Here is a 19,328-nt window from a genome sequence, read left to right as displayed (position 1 = left end):
CCATGACTTTTCTCTCTGCTGGCCAGGTGAGAGGTTGGGGGGTGGAGGAGGCTGGGAGCCAGAGATCCCTTGATGGTAACCCTACCAGGCACTACATCCAGATCTCCAAGAATTTCCCAAGCCAGAGCTTGCATCCCTTCTTGAAAAGTGTATGTGTAGCAAGGGAATAGGATGCAGGAGTCTAAAGGCTTGCTCCTCTCCACCCTCATATATAATTTTCCTATCTGCGTGCACTCATTTGAATTGCTCCAAGAACATCCAAAGCAACCAGGAAACAGCTGTAAATTGGATGGCTGGCAACCTGTGGGAGCAAAGGGCTTTGTTGGAAAGGGCTCATAAACAGTGCACGATGTGTGTTAACAACCTTGATGGTTGACGAGCATTAATGTGGAGTTACATGAATCAAATGTCATGGCTCACCTTGAACAGAAGTTGCTTCACCCCAATGAGCAAACATTTCCTCTTTCAATGACTACCCATCATACAGCTTTCGGCGTTAATGATTGATGCTCCTTCTACCCAGCTTGCATAGTATTTAAAACTAGATGGTGATGGGGGAGGATTGAGAGCAGGTGGCTGGCACATGAAGCTAAACAACCAAGACAACATCCAACCAACCACGGAAGCCACTGATAGTCTGAAACATTGCACAAAGGGGAAACTCATCCAGGGAATAACACGTTCAAACATGAGATAAGAACATAGCTGCGGGACTGACTCTCCCCATATGTGCTCCAGAGGATGCTCCGATCAGGAGATAAACAATTATTGGAGGTCCCTGTCCTTGACCAGAGCCAGGGCTTTCTTGGTCCTGGCTCCCACCTGGTGGAACTCTCTGTCTAGTGAGACCAGGGCCCGGCAGGATTTACTATCTTTCCACCGGGCCTGTAAGACAGAGATGTTCTGCCAGGTATATGGTTGAGGCTAGGCTAGTCCTCCACCATCCTGGATAGAGGAGAGGATCCCTCCCTATTAGACCCATCCACTATTCAGTTTTAAAGTGGCAGATTGAGGGTCGCACTACAAGTGACAAATGATACTTGCCTTGCAAGTGAACAGACTCACATGTATTCACTTGCCATTCACTTGCGCTTCACTTGATCAAACGAGGTGGGTGGGGCTGAGAGAGCTCTGAAAGAGCTGTGACTGACCCAAGGTCACCCAGCTGGCTTCAAGCAGAGGAGCGGGGAATCAAACCCGGTTCTCCAGATTAGAGTCCTGCGCTCTTAACCACTACACCAAACTGGCTCCCTCTAACCATGACCTCTGTGACCAACTTTCATTATTTCAGTTGCATTTCAAAGCAGTTAGAGCCCATGGATGAATTCTGAGAAATATAGTATGGGGTAGAGTTTTACCCAAACTTGAGAGCATCCCCAATGATGTGCTGATGTCACTTCTGGGTGCACAGGGAGTGATGTCAGCATGTCACCTTCAAGGTAGTGATGCCACCAGCAAGCCCTCCCATGACCTGATAAGTCCCCACCCGCTGGTTACGGGGGGGGGTGGGGGTGGGCTGCAACTGTAATAGAAAACCATTCCTTCTTCATGCCTCTTGTCCCACAAATGAACAACACTTGACGAAGCCCATTTCTCTGTGGATCTATTTTTATTTGTTTTTCTCTCATTAAAACCACTAAGTAGCCTGATGTCTTTGAAAGGCCAAGTGTCCGATCCTAAGACAGGGGCATGAAGTGCTCTGAGAGGTGCATTAGAAGAAGACCTTCAGCAACAGGAACCCAGAGAGAGCCAGGAGGACAGATGCCGATGTTGGAAGGGCCTTGTCACACACAGCTTGCTTAATAGTACCTGTAACATCACCAATGCTGAGGGATGCTCCAGGTTTTAGCTGAGCGCAGGTATCCTTCGTGGTGCAGGTCTTTGAGATCGCGGTAACCGTCTGCCCTCCTGGACATGAAAAGGAAAGATAAGAGGAGTCACCGTTCCTCCTAAATGTCATGCAAAGAAGTTCATCCCTGCAGTGTATATCCCACCTGACTATTTTCATGCTCAGGAGAAAAGAAATTGTTATTAGTCCCTGCCTCCAAGGAGGCCCACCTGGCCTCGACTAGAGCAAGAGCTTTCTCAGTCCTAGCTCCTACCTGGTGGAACACTCTGTCTACCGAGACCAGGGCCTGGCAGGATCTACTATCTTTCTGCTGGGCTTGTAAAACAGAGTTGTTCCGTCAGGCTTATGGCTGAGGCTGGGCCTCCACTGGCTGGAGGATACAACATCTACTCCCCTCCCCATGACAGCTGCCCACCACTGTTCTGAAGCTGCTGCTATGTTCAACTGCACTGCTGCACTTTTTGTAATCAACGGTATTGCCACCATCAAGAAAAGAGTGCTGATATTTTTAATCAAAAAAAGTCCTGTAGCATCTTTAAAACTAACCAATTTTATTGTAGCATAAGCTTTCGAGAATCACAGTTCTCTTCGTCAGATGCATGGAGGGCTATTTTTAATATCTTTGTACAATGCTTTTAAATGTTTTATATGAAATGTTTTAATGTTGTTATCCACCCTGAGTCTGTTTGCGGGGAGGGTGGAACATAAATATGATAAAATAAAATAAAATAATAAAATAATAAAAAGTGATGAGCAAAAAGGAGCATCTTGGGAACCTGCCTGCCAGCTGATTAAGATTCAGGCTGAACTTCTGTTTCCCTACCTGCTAAAGGTATTTAAATCGGGGGGTGGTCATAAGATGTGAAGTGTTGTGAAGAACTGGGGTGGGGGTCTTGGACATAAACACTTAGCCCATGCTAGCATCTTGTGGCCCAGAATGAGGCAGGCCAGTGAATCCAGGAGGTGAACTTTGCCTCTTATACAGAGACACTTTCTTCCGTCTCTCAAATATTTTCAAAAGAAAAATCTCATGAGATTGCAGGATACTGTCCCTAAGAATTTCATCCCAATTGGACAGAAAACAAGACAGAAAAGACAGGGTTGGAAATGTGCTTGCCATTTAAACCTAAAAAATGACTAAAGAATAAGAAACAACACTCCAAAAAAGTGAAACAGTAGGATACAAACACTCAAGGTAGCAATACACCAGGGACTGAATGGAGGCCTTACTGTAGATGATGCATGCATGCTACTGGGCAGCAGTGGCCTCTATTCTCCTGTCAGTGGGTTGCTTTAAATCTGGTTTGCTCTGCTTCCTTTGCTAGCTGCAGGTGAGATATCGCTAGTAGACATGGGCACGAACAGAAAAAAAGCCCGAACATGGTGTTCGTTGTCGAAGGCTTTCACAGACGGAGAACGATGGTTGTTGTGGGTTTTCCAGGCTGTATTGCCGTGGTCTTGGCATTGTAGTTCCTGACGTTTCGCCAGCAGCTGTGGCTGGCATCTTCAGAGGTGTAGCACCAAAAGACAGAGATCTCTCAGTGTCAGGAACTACAATGCCAAGACCACGGCAATACAGCCGGGAAAACCCACAACAACCATGGTGTTCGTTGTTCGTTGCCATCCACAAACAGTGAACAACTAACATTGACGAACATGACCTGTTCACGAACATGTTTGTTGTTCGTGGGGGCCAGCAGGCTCTCCTCCAGCCATCGAGATCCCTACCACATCATTCCCAGAAACCCTACCTAAGCAGGCAGCAGGAAATGTACCAATAATAAATAATAGCATGGCCCAATAATAAATAATAGCTTTAATTGCTTCTGTGTAACCTATGGACATATGTATGGCGAAGCCTATGATATCTCAATAAAGACCCATTTATTCAAGAGAGCTTGGATTTCTTGCTGCAAGGGTTGGGAGTCACCTTCAATGTATCCTGTCTTCCATAGACTGACACTTTTATATGAATCCCCTCCCCTTAAAAATCTTGATCAGTTGTTCTGCTTTTCTTTTCTTTTTAAATCAAGAAAGCGCTGTGATTTACTGTTTTTAGACAAAACTATTTGCTTTACTTCTGTGCTCTGCTAATGGGGTGTGTGTATGTTAAGATCATTAATCCGAATGTGACGCTGTTTCTACTTGCTTTTACATTTTTGTGTTTCTCCTGCTAAAGCTTTGGATTTTGTTGTGACTTTTTAAAAATATTACAGTTGATAGTGTTTGAGGTTGCCCTTAAGACACTTGTGTAGTGAGGCAGGGTATAAATATTTTAAAATCCTGTTATATAAAAAGGTAACCGTGTTTCCAACGACTCACATTCCATGCAGACACAGTGGCGCCCTTCCCAACCAGTTTGCCGGGAATGGATGGGACTGCTGAGCCACTGCCTTTTCCCTGCCCAGCTAAGCAGCGGGTAAGAGGGGCAGCAAGCGTGCTGCCTGCTCCCTGACCAGCTGAGCAGTGGGGAAGGAGGGGCCCCTTTGGCCTCCCCAGTTGAACAGCTGGGGCTCGGGATGGGAAGGGCAAGTGGCCCTCACCAGCCCACCCACCTGCCAGTCCCCCCCAGCCCCAGCTTTCTAGAGCCCGTTGTATTTCCACAATGGGCTTTGTTGCTACTACATAAATAAATGCCTTGTACACATCTGGATCCTTCTCACTTTCCTAAATTATCAAAGCATTATTTGTACTCACCTTGTGAAGCTTCAATCACAAAGGTACCACAGGCATCTAGGCCTGAAGGACAAGTTTCATTCTTGCCACTGCAGCTGTCGCCTGGACCAACGCATGTTTCACACTCCAAAGAGATGCCTGTGAAGGAAAGAAAAAAGGAGACTTAGTATTGCATAGTCGTTATGGTGTTAGATTAGATACTAGGAGACCCAGGTTTGAATATTCACTCTGCCATGGAAGCTTGCTATTTGATCTTGGGCCATGTTGTGTAGCTAAAATGGAAAAGAAGAGAATGATGCCAGCCGCTTTTAATCCCTGTTGGGGAGTAAAGAGGGTTATAAATGAAGGAAATAAATATAATGAATGAATAAATGTGTGGGATGGAGATATGGCTAAGTTAAGAGCCAGTGGAAGAAGCTGAACCTATATGCGACGGCGAATCATGCAGAACCCTCTAAACAACCTTTACATTTTCAACAATGCTTTCTTTTGTTTACACATACAGAGATTTTTATATGCAAACCAAGAATCTTCTTTTGGTAAAACATTAAAATATACCATTTAATTTAAAAGAGTTTTAAGAAGGTAATAAATCAATACACTTAGTGTCAGACTGTGGCTTGCTAAAAGTTGCAACTCAGCCTGCCTCTTGCAATAAGACAAAAGTCCCTTGATTTCAAAAGGTTTTACTGAAGATAAACAACCATTAGAGTACACATTCCAAGATACACGGATCTTAGCTGAACTTAAAAATTGTTACGAATGAAAAGCAAAAGCTAAGGTACAGAATAGTAGTTCCCTGTGGGCCCCATCCTCCCCCTCAGTTCTCAAAACAATCGGCTGAGGGTGAGAAAGTGAAAGTATCTCAAGGGTGTCGGAAAGGCAGATATATGTAGACACAACATTCCCCTTCGTTCTGTAAGCTTTCCTCAGAAGGCTTGCCACCTGCAAAAGAGTTACTTGAAATACAGACAGAATTAAAATGGAGTCTCTTTGGCTTAAACACAATCAGAACCTGACGCTTAGAAGATAATATTACCTGTTTCCACAGGCTGAACATTTGATTTACAAAGCTTTAAACACAAAATATTTTGAATATAATTAAAACTAACTTTGCTGAATAAATTTTTCAATCCATTCTCTCATGTGTTGGGCCGATTCCCCCCGCCCACCCAAATGCAGAGCAAATAGCAGCAGAGCTGCCGTACCAGAAAAAAAAATGCCATTTTTTGTAACGGTATTGCCGCCATAAAGAAAAAGAGCGCTGCTATTTTTTTAATATTTTTGTACGATGCTTTTAAATGTTTTATATGGAATGTTTTAAATGTTTGAATGCTGTTATCTGCCCTGAGCCTGCTTGCAGGGAGGGCGGAATACAAATACGATAAAATAAAATATCATTACAACATAATTTAACCATAGCAATTCAGCATGCAGGGACTTCAGACAATAAATATGTTTGTTCTTCAGACAATAAATGTGTTTGTTCTTCAGACAATAAATGGGTTTGGCACCATATTCAAGATGGTTTCCAGAGTTTCATTTGAGCAGGTTTAGCAGGGCCTAGTCCTGGCACTTGTCCTCAGTTACTTGAAGTAAAAATGGAAATGGAGCCAAAGGACAGGAAGAACCTTTCGTTCTTGAAAAGTCGGACCTCTTTCAGGTCTCTGCATGCCTTGAGCAAAGTAATTGACTATCTCCAGCTTGGAGGAGCTATGTCGGTTCGTTGCACCAAGCTGGCAACTCCAGGTGATGCCAGCTCAGCTCTGGTTTGGGCCTCTTAACCCTAATGGCAAAATTCTTCCCCGCTCTAAGAAGGCTAACAGGTGCTGCTTACCTGTAGTGAGAAGCCCAGAGAGGAGGCAGAGACCAAAGAGAGCTTGCATGGTGACAGGAAGTGCACAATGTGGAGGTCTGGTGTGAACACTCTTTCTTCAATGACGCAAGCTGCTACAGAAAAAATATTGAGAAAGGATGCACATGTTGGGGAAGTAAACCAGGGCTTCTTCCCACTTGTTTATTGCCATTTTGTTCACTGATTTGTATTTTTTCTCATCTTTCCTCCAAGAAGCATAGGATGGTGTAGAAGGTTCCCTTCTCTGTTTTATTCTCATATGTGAGATGGGCTAGCTGGAGGCAAAATAACTCATCTTAGGGGACCTACTGATGTTCCTAATCATCTAATGATTCCTTGACATCTAATGTTTTAGTCCCCCCACCCCGGGTGGAATCTTCTAGGTGTTAAAAGTTGTGAGATCATTGGGGGAAGAGGAACTTTGCAATTCCACCTGGAGGGAGGATAGAGGGAGAGACCTGGCAGATTCCACCAAGCGGGGGGACAGGACGGGATGGGACTAAAGGCTTGTGCCCATAAACTCTATTAGAAAAATGCTTCAAACCTAATTGTCCTTGTGTTCCCAGGTAAAATTGCATCAACTGACACTTGAAGAACACATGCTAAACGTCACTTGTAGTTTAGCTCTAAGACCGTTTCTGCTTCTAGTCCAGTGTGCTAATCGCTACACCATATGGGTTCATGAACTCCACCATGTTTTAGCTAAATAATAATGATACACTCAGCAAAAGACAATTTTGGCTATAGGCCCCAAACCTTGTCTTTTTCATATTTCAAACTGCCTGCTTCCATCTATCTACCCCAAAGTCACCTCCTTAGTCATCAAGCAATCACATTCTTCCCTACAATTGGCTGTTGACCATGCTTCTATCCTTTTATATATTGGTTAAAGCACAACCTTGCTACCCAATTCTAACAGCAAGTCTACAGTCCATCAGGACGAACAAACTGAACTTTGGTCTCATCCTTGGTTGCTCAAATAGACAGGCAAACCTCTACTAGGAACTCTCTAGAGTTCTTTAGCTATGTCCAGCCAATATGGTAGACTTTCTGGTTCTTCTCAATGTGAACGATGCATAGGAGCCAGACTCCATCTTTAAAAGGCATAAACAAAGAAAAAGACTACTGGGAATACCAATTTTAGGGCACTGTTTATTTTTTATACCTGCCATCAGGCAGAGCAAGACACTTTTTTGTACCTTCTGCAGCTTTTATACCTTCTGCCAAGTTTATAAGCATTCTACCTTTTTAATAGGTGTGTAAGTGATTTCCCTTTTATAATAAAAGGTTTTTATAGTCATCTCTGGGTTTGATTTGTTCAGTCTTCCACCTACTACAAGAGAGTTCTACCACTAACATTGGTGTTTTCTAATTCACTTTGCAGGATTGAGCCCGCATCTTTGAAAGTCTTAAAATATCTAAATGATGTATACTATTAGGTGTCTTAAGCTAAACAGACGAAGTTCTACTAAGAAGTATATAGGTTGGGGACCCTTGGTTGAGTCAGGAGGAAGATTCCAGCTGGATCCCAGAAAGAAAGACCTGGTTTAAACCAAACGAAGCAGGAGAATTATGAGGAGGTAAAATGGGCTGCAGAATTTGAAACTGCAGGGATAAATCACTTGAGTTTTTAATATTGGCTGTACAAATAGTCCCTGCAAATTAAAAAAAAAAAGCAAATTAGGCTGACAGATTCAAACCTAGCCTTTCACTTAGTGGCCTCATTTTCCACTTACACAAAATGAATGATAATATAGGGGAACCCCCAAACTCTACCATACTACCACCTCTGGATTCTACCAACTCTTTACCCCCTCACTTGGAAACACGCCAAGACAGGGATAAAAACCATGAAGTAATTACAGCCAAAAACAAAGCCAAACATTTAAAAGTGGGGAAAAGATTAAATTAAAAAAATAGCTAAAAGAATCATGCTAGAATCACAGTAGAATTATGACAGAAATCTGTCTCCACTTATTTATTTATTTATTTATTTATTTATTTATTTAATTAATTAATTAATTAATTAATTAATTAATTAATTACATTTTTAGACCGCCCTCCCTGTCAGACGGGCTCAGGGTAGTTTGACAACAAATTAAAAACAGTAAAAACATTATAAAACATTAAAACATAGTATAAAAAACATTAAAATTGGCAGGTGTAGAATATTAAATATTAAAATGCAGCATGCAGTCTATCAGGTTTGATTGTGCTTTCTCTGAACTGTGTTACAAAAAAAAAAAACCCATCCAAAACAGTCAGGTTTGGATCAGTCCTTAAAAAAAGGATTTCTTTTGCATCCTCCCTAGCCAAAAGCAACCAAGGGGGCCTATTTTCAATGGGTCACAGAAGGGAGAGGAAAGGGCAAAGAATCCCATCTCCCACCCTGAAACAGTCTCCCCTTTGAACAGGAGTCCCAACAGCAGCATTTGAAAACTGGTAACAAATAATTTGTACACAGTTTGTAATTGCAGCATGCAGTCACTTCCCAAGCGTGTGTGATATTGTAGACAGATTGGGGTCTCAAGTCTGAAATGCAACAAATGGGATTTTGTGACTTACCACAAATTCTTATGAACTGTTGACAGGGAGTTCTTTCGTGAGGAGCAGATGGGATGAGCTTACCTATCTGTGGATGAAGGGCTTGCTTGCTGTCTCAAACCTGCCTTATGAAGAAAGGAAGGGCTCTGACGTCAACCACAAACACACCAAGTTGCTCCATTTCAAGAACGTCACCCTCGTCTTCATGGCAATGTCATTTCACCTAGAGCGGTTAAAAAGGCCAAAGGAAGATGGGGTGAGGCTGTTGGGTGTTTTGTAGTGCATTTTTAATTGTAGTAAACTGGTTGGTTTCTGTGTGGATCACAGAAGTCGCATGGGCATTCCACCCACAGACAACTTACTAGTCTCTGCATACTTAACAGACTCCCCAATTATGCTGCAAAAATACGAGTTGATGTATTATCCAAAAAGGGGGGGGGGGGAGAGCCCCATGTAGAACTGGCCTAATGGAGATTAAATATAATACTAATAATAATAACTGTGCTTATATACCGCTCTGGTATACAGATGAGTGCCCAACCCAGAGCAGTGAACAAGTTAGTGTTATTATTATCCCCACAATACCGCTGGGGAGCTGGGGGTGAGAGGAGTGGCTTACCCAAGGTCACTTACTGAGCTCATGGAAGTAGTGGGATTCAAACCAGTAGAGTCCTGATTCGCAGTTGAATGTTGAAAGCAGATGAAAATTGGAGGCCATGGTGGGATGGGAAGAAGAAATCAACTCTGTTACTGTGTGTGACACCAGCAGGTTTTTTGGGGGGCTGGGGGCTATTAAGGAGGAAGGAGAATGAATTGACCAAAGGCCAGTTAACATCTACAGATGTTACTGGGTACCCTGTCATCATCAGTCAGCGAGTCCTCACCTTTCTCCTCTCATCTGGGGTTTAAAAGTCAGTGTCTTCTGGCTCATGTAAGGAGCCCCAAATGGGACCTCAGTGATAGATCTGAAGAATGAAACCATATAGGTTGCGGAAGGATATGGGAGCTAGAGTCCTCTATGAAACCTATCAAATCATCTAAGGTGAAGAATTAAAATTACTCTGAGTGGGGGCTTCTGTTCTCCTTCAAAACCCTTCTTGCCAGCCATCCCTTGAAAGACGGAGAGATTGACAACACTCTCAGGTCCTGTTCGCATTCACAACTGGATACAGACCTAGGAGGGAGTTCCAATTACCATCAGCCTTTTGGGTTAGTGTGAAGAGTGGTGGGTGTCAATGAGATCTGACCAGTTTTAAACACTTTTTGGGATACACTTCTGAGTAGCGGTGTACATGAACAAGATCTTGGGATACAGGTGGATGGGAAGCTAAATATGAGTGGCAAAAAGGACGAGTGCAATCTCGGGGTGTATTAAGAGACATAACATTCAAATCACAGGATGTTTTTGTCCCACTATCTACTGTGTAGGTCAGGCCCCATCTGGAATACTGTGTGCAGTTTTGGAGGCCTCACTTCAAAGAGAAGGTGAACAAGTTGGAAGGGGTGCAGAGGAGAGCAACCAGGATGATCAGGGGCCTGGAGATCAAGCCCTACGAGGAAAGACTGACAGGCTTGGGAATGTTCAGTTTGGAGAAGAGGAGGTTGAGTGCAGACATGATTGCCCTCTTTAAGTATTTAAAAGGTCATCACTTAGGGAAGGCAAGGGAGCTGTTCCTGTTGGCAACAGAGGATAGGACTCGAACTAATGGGTTTAAACTACAGGAGGGAAGGTACTGGCTAGATATTAGGAAAAACTTCTTTATGTTAAGAGTAATTCAGCAGTGGAACTGGCTGCCTCGAGATGTGGGTTCCCTCTGATTGTGACTGTTCAAGGAGCAGCTAGAGGAATATTTGTCAGGGATGCCGATGGTTCCTGCACTGGGCAGGGGGGTGGACAAGATGGTCTGTAAAGACCCTTCTAACTCTAGAATTCACTATAACACTGGTCAGCACGAATCCCTCAATGCTACAGTAATGTTGCTGATAGTGCTTTGATATACTTTAACCCCCTGCAGTTTCTCAGTTTGAGTCCCTGAAGACACCATTTGTAATCTAGTAACGGGCTTCAAACCTCAGTTACAAACTGACCTAAAGCAGGTTGAACCAATATATATGCATGTATGTGCCATCAAGTCACAACTGATTGATGGCAACCCAGCAAGGAGCTTCAAGGCAAGAGAGAAGCAGAGGGTGGGTTTTCCTTGGTAGTCCTCCATCCATGTACCAACTTTGCTTAGCTTGGGAGATCTGACAAGCTCGAGCTATACCATGCTGCCTTTCTTCCCTGGTTGCACCAATACCTCGACTGTATTTGGTGAGAGAAGCAGTAAGAGAGACAGAATGAATAAAGCTAGGAATAAACCTGTGGTGTGTAGTGGTTAGAACATTGTACTATAATCAAAAAGAGTCCAGTAGCACCTTTAAGACTAACCAATTTTATTGTAGCATAAGCTTTCGAGAATCAAGTTCTCTTCGTCAGATGCCTGATACAGAGACTGGTTAGTCTTAAAGGTGCTACTGGACTCTTTTTGATTATGCTACCACAGACTAACACGGCTAACTCCTCTGCAACATTGTACTAGGAGTTGGAGAACATGGGCTCATATCCCCAGCTGACCATGTAGTCCAGTGGATGACCTTGGATCAGTGATTCACTCTCCAGTTTACCTTACAGGGCTGTTGTTAGGATAAACTGAGGAATGGGAGAGAACCATATAATGCACTAAAGTCCTTGGGGGGAAAATCTGATAAAGAAGGAGACAAAGAAAACGAGGGAAATAAGATGTAATTTTAAAAGCAAGTTGCAAATTACTGTTAAAGTGAAAGGTCAGTCCCAGATACGGGAAGCCCAGTATCGTTGGGTTTATACACAGGATGACCTCTTCCTATGACCATACCTCAATTTCTTTATGATTGAACGTCCCACCCTGCCCACGGTTTACACTCTAAAGCCCTTTGGACTCTTTGCTAAAGCATGCCATAGAACAAATAAAGGTGTGCTAGATTCTGCCAAAGAAGTAAGAAATGTTTAGGAAAACCCCTACTTTTGTATTTCCTGTTCTTGCTTTACTAGTCAATGTTTGACTACTCTTTACCAGCAGACAGGGATTTGGGGGTTTGCAAGGCTTTCCCTCTGTGTAGAAAAGACTTGATGTTTGCTTCTGTAATTCTTCTTGGATACCCTCAGGACCCAGTTATTCAACATTTGTTATATGTAACACCAGGAGGGTTACACACACCTACTTGGAAATAGAGTCGCCAAACAACCAGAAAGAAAAGAATGACCTCGCTCGCACCTTTGAACAAATCGTAATGGACAGAAATTCCTTGCCAGCCTCAGATCCTCTCACAGTGACAATTTTATTTAGATATGTATATTCTGCTTTTCTACCCAAAGGAGACCTTCAACATATTCCCTACCCCATTTTATCATCCCCCAAAATCTGTGATTTAGGTTAGACTTCGAATGGGCAATTAGGGGTCTACACCCGAAAAAGATTATCTCATCTTACCGGTAGCATGATTCACCTTTCCAAAATACGTCCTAACAGAGAACCTTTAGCTCAAAGCACCAGAGACTGGACAGAGGACCTTTCACATGCAAAGCAGATGTTCTGCCACTAAATTCTAAGTCTTCCATAAGGTTTGAATGCCTCTGTGCTTTCCTTAAGATTTTTTTCCCCTCTGTGACCAATTTCATGACATCAGTTGCCTTTCAAAGAAGTTCTAGCCCATGGCTGATGCCAAAGGAACCTGGGAAATGTACTATAGGATTTTTCTATAGAATGTTTTTCCCACATTCCAGACTATCTCCAGTGATGTGCTGATGTCACTTCTGGGTGCACAGGAAGTGATATCAGCATGCCAGCAACAAGGTAGTGATGTCACCAGCAAGCCCCCCACCATTACCCAGTAAGTCCCCACACTCCCACTGGTCGTGAGTGGTACCTGGCAACCCTAATAGAGAGCCATTCCTTCCTCCTGACCTTTGATCCATAACAAAACACGACAAAGTGCAGATTCCAATTGTCCATCAATCCATTTTTATTGCCTTTCTCACAACCGTGAAGCAACTTGATCTCTTTGAAAGGCCAGCTGATCAACTCCCAAGATCAGGACATGAAGTTCTCCACGAGGTGCATTAGAAAAGGACCTTCAGCAACAGGAGTCCCGTGACAATCAAGAGGATGGATCTTGAAGTCGGAAGGGCCTTGTTGCATGCAACTTCCTTGATATTACCTGAAACCCCAGCAATGTCGAAGGATGCTCCAGGTTTTAGCTGAGCGCAGGCATCCTTCATGTTGCAGGTCTTTGAGATCGCGGTAACCGTCTGCCCTCCTGGACGTGAAAAGGGAAGATAAGAGGAGTCACCATTCCCCCAAAAGGTCATGCAAAGAAGTTCATCCCTACAGTGTATATCCAGCCTGACTGTTTTCATGCTCAAAGTGATGGGCAGGGAAGGTGCATCTTGGGAACCTGTCTGCCAGCTGATTAAGATCTGGGCTGAACTTCCATTTCCCTCCCTGGTAAAGGTATTGAAGTCTAGGGGTGGTAATGCTGCAGCTCAACTGTTAGCAGGAGCGAGCAGGAGCATAAAAATCACTCCCATCCTACAGTCACTCCACTGGCTACCTATCAGTTAGCATGCTCAATTCAAGGTATTGATTATTACATACAAAGCTCTTCATGGCCTTGGCCTAGAATACCTACAGGACCGCCTCCCTCCCTATGTCCCTCCACGGCCGCTTCACTCATCTAAACAGGGTCTCTTGCAGGTGCCAGCCTGCACAAAGGCAAAATCAAAGGCAGACACAGGTTTTCTCTGGGGTGGCCCCTACCCTGTGGAACGGCCTGCCTGAGGAGGTCAGGAAAGCCCCCCACTCTCCTGGCTTTCCACAAATGATGCAAAACCAAATTATTCAAAAAGGCTTTTTACTCAGATAGGAGGGAAGTATTGTAGGGAGAGGGTCTCAAATGCTTCGCTAATGAGTTAGGGACCATAGACTCCACCACTTTGTTGCCTTGGATATTGGTTGTTGCTTTGGATATGTACTCCTATATACTATTACCTGTGCTTCATGTGGTCTAATGTCAGTCCTAGACTTGCTTAAGTTCTGTTTCAGCAATTCTTCAACTTTGTATTGAATCCTTGCTAATGCTATGTCTTTGTAAAATGCTATGGCATTGTTTATGGAAACGTCTTTGATACTGTATGAAAATGTCCTTGCTACTGATTGTACTAATTTCACACTATGTAATTTGCCTTGACTCTCAGCGAGAAAGGCGGACTATAAATAAATAAATAAATAAATAAAGATGATAGATAGATAGATAGATAGATAGATAGATAGATAGATAGATAGATAGATAGATAGATAGATAGATAGATAGATAGATAGATAGATAGATAGATAGATAGATAGATAGATAGATAGATAGATAGATAGATAGATAGATAGATAGATAGATAGATAGATAGATAGATGAGAGTGTTGTGAAGAGTTGGGGGGGGGGTTGGTCCTTAACATGCTAGGATGCTAGCATGTTAGCCCATGCTAGCATCCTACGGCCCAGACTGAGGTGGGCCCATGAGTTCAAAACCAGCCCAGGATTTGGGAGTTTTGCACTCATCGAAAATGTGAATTGTGTTTAGTACGGCGACACTTTCCTCCATCTTCCTGGTGGTAGAGGAAAGTGGCTGTTTGGATTTTCAAGGCAAGAGACTAACAGAGGTGATTTGCCATTGCCTGCCTCTGCACCCCTAGTCATCTTTGGAGGTCTCCCATCCAATTACTAACCAGGGCCACCCCTGCTTAGCTTCCAAGAACTGATAAGATTGGGCTTGCCCAGGCCATACAGGCCAGGGCTCCGTCTCCCTACCATTTGCAAAAGAAAAATCTTTTGAGGTTGTCTCAGAGAATTTCATCCCATTTGGCTGGAAAGGAAGATAAAATGACAGGGTTGGAAATGTGCTTGCCATTTAAACTCCAAAAAGTGACTAAAGAATAATGCCAGGGGGACTGAAGTGAGGCCTTTCCGCATATGTTGCATGCATGCTACTGGACAGCAGTGGCCGCTGTCCACCTGTCAGTTTGCTTTAAAGTCAGTTTGATCTGTTTCCCTTGCTAACTACTGGTGAGATTTCACCAGTACCAAAAACCTAGCAAAACATTAGAGGATTGGAAAACGGGCTCAAAAGTAACCTGATGCACAGGTATAACCAACCCCACTCTTTGCTCGTGAGATCGCGCCAAAGCAGAGGTTCTCTGATGCCATCCAAAGGAATCTCTGAGAACCCGGAGAACAGTGCCAAACAGAAAATATGGGGCTCGATAGACCTGTTGTGTGACTCAGTGTAAGGCATCTCATACAATGATTCATGCACATGGGAATGTGTGGGGAGGCGGAACGGCACTTTGAATTAATTCTGCACTTTGGACTAAGGGATGAGCGAGACACAGCGCTCAGAGGAAGGACGGCTGCTGAGAAAAACTACTGTGATCAGTTTTCCAGTAGAGATTCTCTCTCCATTTATGCCTTCCTCTCTAGTTTCTTGGCCAAACAGAGCCCCAACTTGGAGACTCTCCTTACTAAGTACCTGTGGACACTCAAGTGCAGGATTGTGTCTAGCCCACAATTTGGTTGCAGGCTTTTCTTGCTCAGGGCACATAAATGCTGATTTCACAGGAGCTCCTCTTGTGTCACTGCATCTGCAAGTGATTGCAGAGGGCAAAGCACCAATTCCGCTCCATTTTTGCTGCCAATTTGAGTTTGAATTGCCAATTTGCATTTCTTTAAGGGGTGAGAAAGTGTCAAGATCTGCATTTCAATGAATGGATGTGGGGAAAATTGGAATTCTTTTAGCAGCTGAGGAGGAACTGGTATCAAACTCCTGATGCAGAGCACACTGAAGTGTGACTAGGTGGCAACACGTGTTAAAATCATTAATCCTAATCTGATGCTGTTTATATTTACTTTTACTCTTTTTTTATGTCTCTTGTTAATACTTTGGATTTTATTGTGACTTTTCACAAACATACAGTTGCTAGCATTTAAAGCTGCCCTTAAGATATTTGTATGGGAGAGGAGAGAATAAATATTTTAAAATATATCAGTAAATGCCTGTAACACACCTGGATTCTTTTCACTTTCCTAGATTAGTGGACGATTATTTGTACCCACCTGCTGAAGTTTCAATCACGAGGCTAAGACAGGTATCTTGGCCTGACGGACAAGTCACTTTCTGGCCACTGCAGCTGTTGCCTGGACCGGAGCAAATTTCACACTCCAAAGAGGTGACTATGAAGGGAAGAAGAAAGGAGACCCAGGATAGCATAGTGGTTACCAGGGAAACGAGGTAGTGGAACTCAGGACCACACAATGATGTCACTTTGGGTCAGCTGGAACAAGGGGGGAGTTTTTTAAAGTTTAAATTGCCCTCGGGGAAAATGGTCACATGGCTGGTAGCCCTGCCCCCCTGATCTCCGGACAAAGGGGAGTTTAGATTGCCCTCCACGCCAGGCAATCTGGAGATCAGGGGGCGGGGCCACCGGCCATGTGACCATTTTCAAGAGGTGCCGGAACTCCGTTCCACCGCGTTCCAGCTGAAAAAAAGCCCTGGTGGTTACAGTGTTGGACTAGGAGCTGGAAGAGCCAGGTTTGAATCTCCACCCTGCCATGGAAGCTTGCTGGGTGATCTTGAGCCATCACACACTCCCAGCCTAACCTGCCTCCTGGGCTTGTTGAGTGGATAAAATGGAAAAGAGGAGAATGATGTCAGCTGCTTTGGCTCCCCATTGGGGAGAAAACAGGAGTATAAATAAAGCAAATAAATGTAATAAATAAATTTATAGAATGGACCTTGCTGGGCCAGTAGACTTGGCCTCTGTACTCCTGGAGGCCAGATCTACCTCTCATTCTTTTACAGGGTTGGACCAGCAGAGGTCTCTGTCTCTCTCTCTTCCCCATCCCAGGGCTCCTCACCTCATCATGCATCCAATTTGACCCCAGTTAGGGCTGAATCAGGTGGCTGTGGAGTGCAGGAGTGTGCCAGGGGGGCTTGCCGCTCCCCTTCAACAGTCCCTGCTCTGCAGCTGGCTGCAGGGCTGAATTGGGTGGCTGTGGGGCACAGGAACACTCCAGGGCCCTTGCCACCCCTGGCAGCACTTCCAGCTTTCAGAGCCGCCCAATGTGGGCCATGGAGGTGGCGGAGAGGCCTGGCATGGTGGCACCGCCCTCCCAAGGTCCCGCAGCAGGGCCCTGCTAAATCAGTTTTCTAGAGCCCCTTGTGCTTTCCCCCCCACAATGGGCTTTGTTGCTAGTAATAAATAAATACATGGAATGGAGAAATGGCCAAGTTAACAGCCAGTGACAGAAACTGAATTCTGTGTGTGACGATGAATCATCTGGCACCATTTAAACCAGTTTTATATTCTCAACGGTTTTTTTTTTACACACGCACACCCATTTTAATATGCAAACCATGAACCTACTTTTGTGAATCTACAAACATTAAAATATACCCTTTAATCAAAATAGTTTTAAGAAGATAATAAATTAATACTTAGAAGTGATTAACTTAGAAGTGAATACTTCCTGTTTCCATACATGGAACAATTGATTTACAATTTTTTAAAACGTACAATATTTTGAAAACTAACCATACTGAATAAACCTTTCCATGGGCTCTTTTCACACTGCTTACCTGTTCCCGGGATGCTGCAAAATATCGCGCTAAAACATGGAAGATAGCGTCTTCTCACGAGAGTTTTGCCCGATGTCGTGCAAAACTCTCGCAAGAAGACGCTATCTTCTGCGTTTTTTGCATGATATTTTGCAATGTCCCAGGAGCAGGTAAGCAGTGTGAAAAGGGACCATCTATTTCCTTATGAGATGGGCTATCTGCCCTGCCCAATACTGGCCAAATAGCAGAGGAGCTGCTGTAATGGGGAAAAAATCAACTCACCTTTTTGGAATCATTACAACTTAATTTAACAATTGCAGTTCAGATATGCAGGGTACTTCATAACCGATTCTGTCAATCAATGTGCTTAGCACCATATTCGTGAGGTTATGTTTTTTGAATCCAGGATTTCCTTTGAACAGGAGGTTAGCAGGGCCTTATTCCAGCACTTGCGCACAATGACCAGAAGTGAAAACAGGAATGGGGCAGAAGGGCTGGTCCTTTCTTTCTCCAATGGTCAGCCCTCTTTCAGATCTCTGCATGCCTTGAACAAAGCAATTGACTATCTCCAGTTTGGAGAAGCTATGTTGGTTGGACTCATTTATCTGGCAATGCCAGGTGATGCCAGCTCAGCCCAGGTCTGGGCTTCTTAACCCCAATGGCAAAATCTTTCCCCACTCTAAGAGGGCTAACAGGAACTGCTTACCTGTAGTGAGAAGCACAGAGAAAAAGAAGAGTCTCAAGAGAGCTGGCATAGTGACGGAAAATGGTGCAGAAACTTTCTTCGGTGAAGCAAACCTTCGTTCGTAAAGTGGTTGTCAAAGTATTGAAAAGGATGCATGCATGGAAGAACGGACCTTTTTATCTCCGCAATGTTAAAGATTAGCTCAATTTCTTCCTGTGATTTGCTAATTGTATGTGAAAATGTTCCTTTTCCAGGCTAAACCATTCCCTTAATTTGTAGGGGACTCAACAGTTCTTATCAAAATGACTCAACACTTCCCAGGTGCTTCTGTCACAAAGTATACCAGGCATCAGTATCCTCTCTGCTTCCTTCTTTATATTTGGCTGTTAGCCAGGCTTCTATTCTTTCATTCATTGGTTAATGGACTTCTGAGCAAATTTACCTGTGCTTGCGATGGCCAGCTGCTATGCTTGGTGTGAACATTATTGAACTGAGAGCTAAACTACACAAGACAAATTACACGAGCTCGCTAAAGTGAAGGGAGACACAATGTTAGGCAGGAAGCGTAGTTTGGATTTCACCTCAAATGAAACCTTGGGTGGAAAGCCCTTTGTATCATATCTTTGATGATTATTATGAGGGACTGGACTTCAGCTTAGCTATATGCATAGGCTACGAGTTCTGGGATAGAAGAGACTCCTTGGTCCAATGAAAAAGCCCCTGGAAGGCTACATTGGCCTTAGTCAACCTGGCTTGACAGCCCTTACTGTGTTTATGCTGTTACAACAACAATAACAACTGCACTTATATACCACCCTTCTAGACAGATTAGTGTCCCATTCAGAGCAGTGAACAAACTGAGAGCTAAACCACATGAGACAAATTACAGGAGGACACTCAAGTGAAGGGAAAGGTGAAATTAACAAACCCTCTGAGGATTGATCTAGCTGGCTCTGTAGAGAGAGGTGAATGCACCAGAAATGAAAGCATGTGCTGACAGGCACCTTTGTTAGCTGCATGATCTATGGAACTCCCT

At 43.8% G+C, this 19,328-nt stretch overlaps 2 protein-coding genes across 3 annotated transcripts; both read right to left on the bottom strand.

Moving 5' to 3' along the window:
* Positions 1 to 1,553: 1,553 nt before the first annotated feature.
* Positions 1,554 to 9,322, bottom strand: LOC129343065 (phospholipase A2 inhibitor NAI-like). Of its 2 annotated transcripts, none has more exons than XM_054999045.1 (4): positions 8,946 to 9,322; positions 6,363 to 6,475; positions 4,547 to 4,663; positions 1,554 to 1,908 (listed from the first exon to the last, which is right to left on the bottom strand). In XM_054999045.1, exons 2-4 carry the CDS (start codon positions 6,409 to 6,411, stop codon positions 1,712 to 1,714), a joined length of 363 nt encoding a protein of 120 aa, XP_054855020.1. In that variant the 5' UTR covers positions 6,412 to 6,475; positions 8,946 to 9,322; the 3' UTR covers positions 1,554 to 1,711. The 2 variants fall into 2 exon arrangements, with proteins under 2 accessions (XP_054855020.1, XP_054855021.1); XM_054999046.1 differs by having other exon boundaries at positions 6,363 to 6,472.
* A 3,628-nt stretch (positions 9,323 to 12,950) lies between these two features.
* Positions 12,951 to 18,472, bottom strand: LOC129342825 (phospholipase A2 inhibitor NAI-like). The gene is made up of 3 exons (XM_054998736.1): positions 18,314 to 18,472; positions 16,107 to 16,223; positions 12,951 to 13,262 (listed from the first exon to the last, which is right to left on the bottom strand). The coding sequence occupies exons 1-3, from the start codon at positions 18,360 to 18,362 to the stop codon at positions 13,066 to 13,068; spliced, it is 363 nt and encodes a 120-aa protein (XP_054854711.1). The 5' UTR covers positions 18,363 to 18,472; the 3' UTR covers positions 12,951 to 13,065.
* Positions 18,473 to 19,328: the final 856 nt, after the last annotated feature.

Source organism: Eublepharis macularius, chromosome 15 (assembly GCF_028583425.1).
Source record: "Eublepharis macularius isolate TG4126 chromosome 15, MPM_Emac_v1.0, whole genome shotgun sequence".
Taxonomy (NCBI): domain Eukaryota; kingdom Metazoa; phylum Chordata; class Lepidosauria; order Squamata; family Eublepharidae; genus Eublepharis; species Eublepharis macularius.
Note: the sequence above shows the minus strand (reverse complement) of the source record. Positions and strands in the feature narration are given on the sequence as shown.

Bases quoted from the DNA above. Each gene is read 5' to 3' on its own strand.
- LOC129343065 (XM_054999045.1), bottom strand. From the start codon at position 6,411: ATGCAAGCTCTCTTTGGTCTCTGCCTCCTCTCTGGGCTTCTCACTACA. The intron at 4,664-6,362 runs GTAAGCAGCACC...TTTCCTTCACAG, and splicing joins CTCTGGGCTTCTCACTACAG to GCATCTCTTTGGAGTGTGAA. The intron at 1,909-4,546 runs GTGAGTACAAAT...TTTCATGTCCAG, and splicing joins TGTGATTGAAGCTTCACAAG to GAGGGCAGACGGTTACCGCG.
- LOC129342825 (XM_054998736.1), bottom strand. From the start codon at position 18,362: ATGCCAGCTCTCTTGAGACTCTTCTTTTTCTCTGTGCTTCTCACTACA. The intron at 16,224-18,313 runs GTAAGCAGTTCC...TTCCCTTCATAG, and splicing joins CTCTGTGCTTCTCACTACAG to TCACCTCTTTGGAGTGTGAA. The intron at 13,263-16,106 runs GTGGGTACAAAT...TTTCACGTCCAG, and splicing joins CGTGATTGAAACTTCAGCAG to GAGGGCAGACGGTTACCGCG.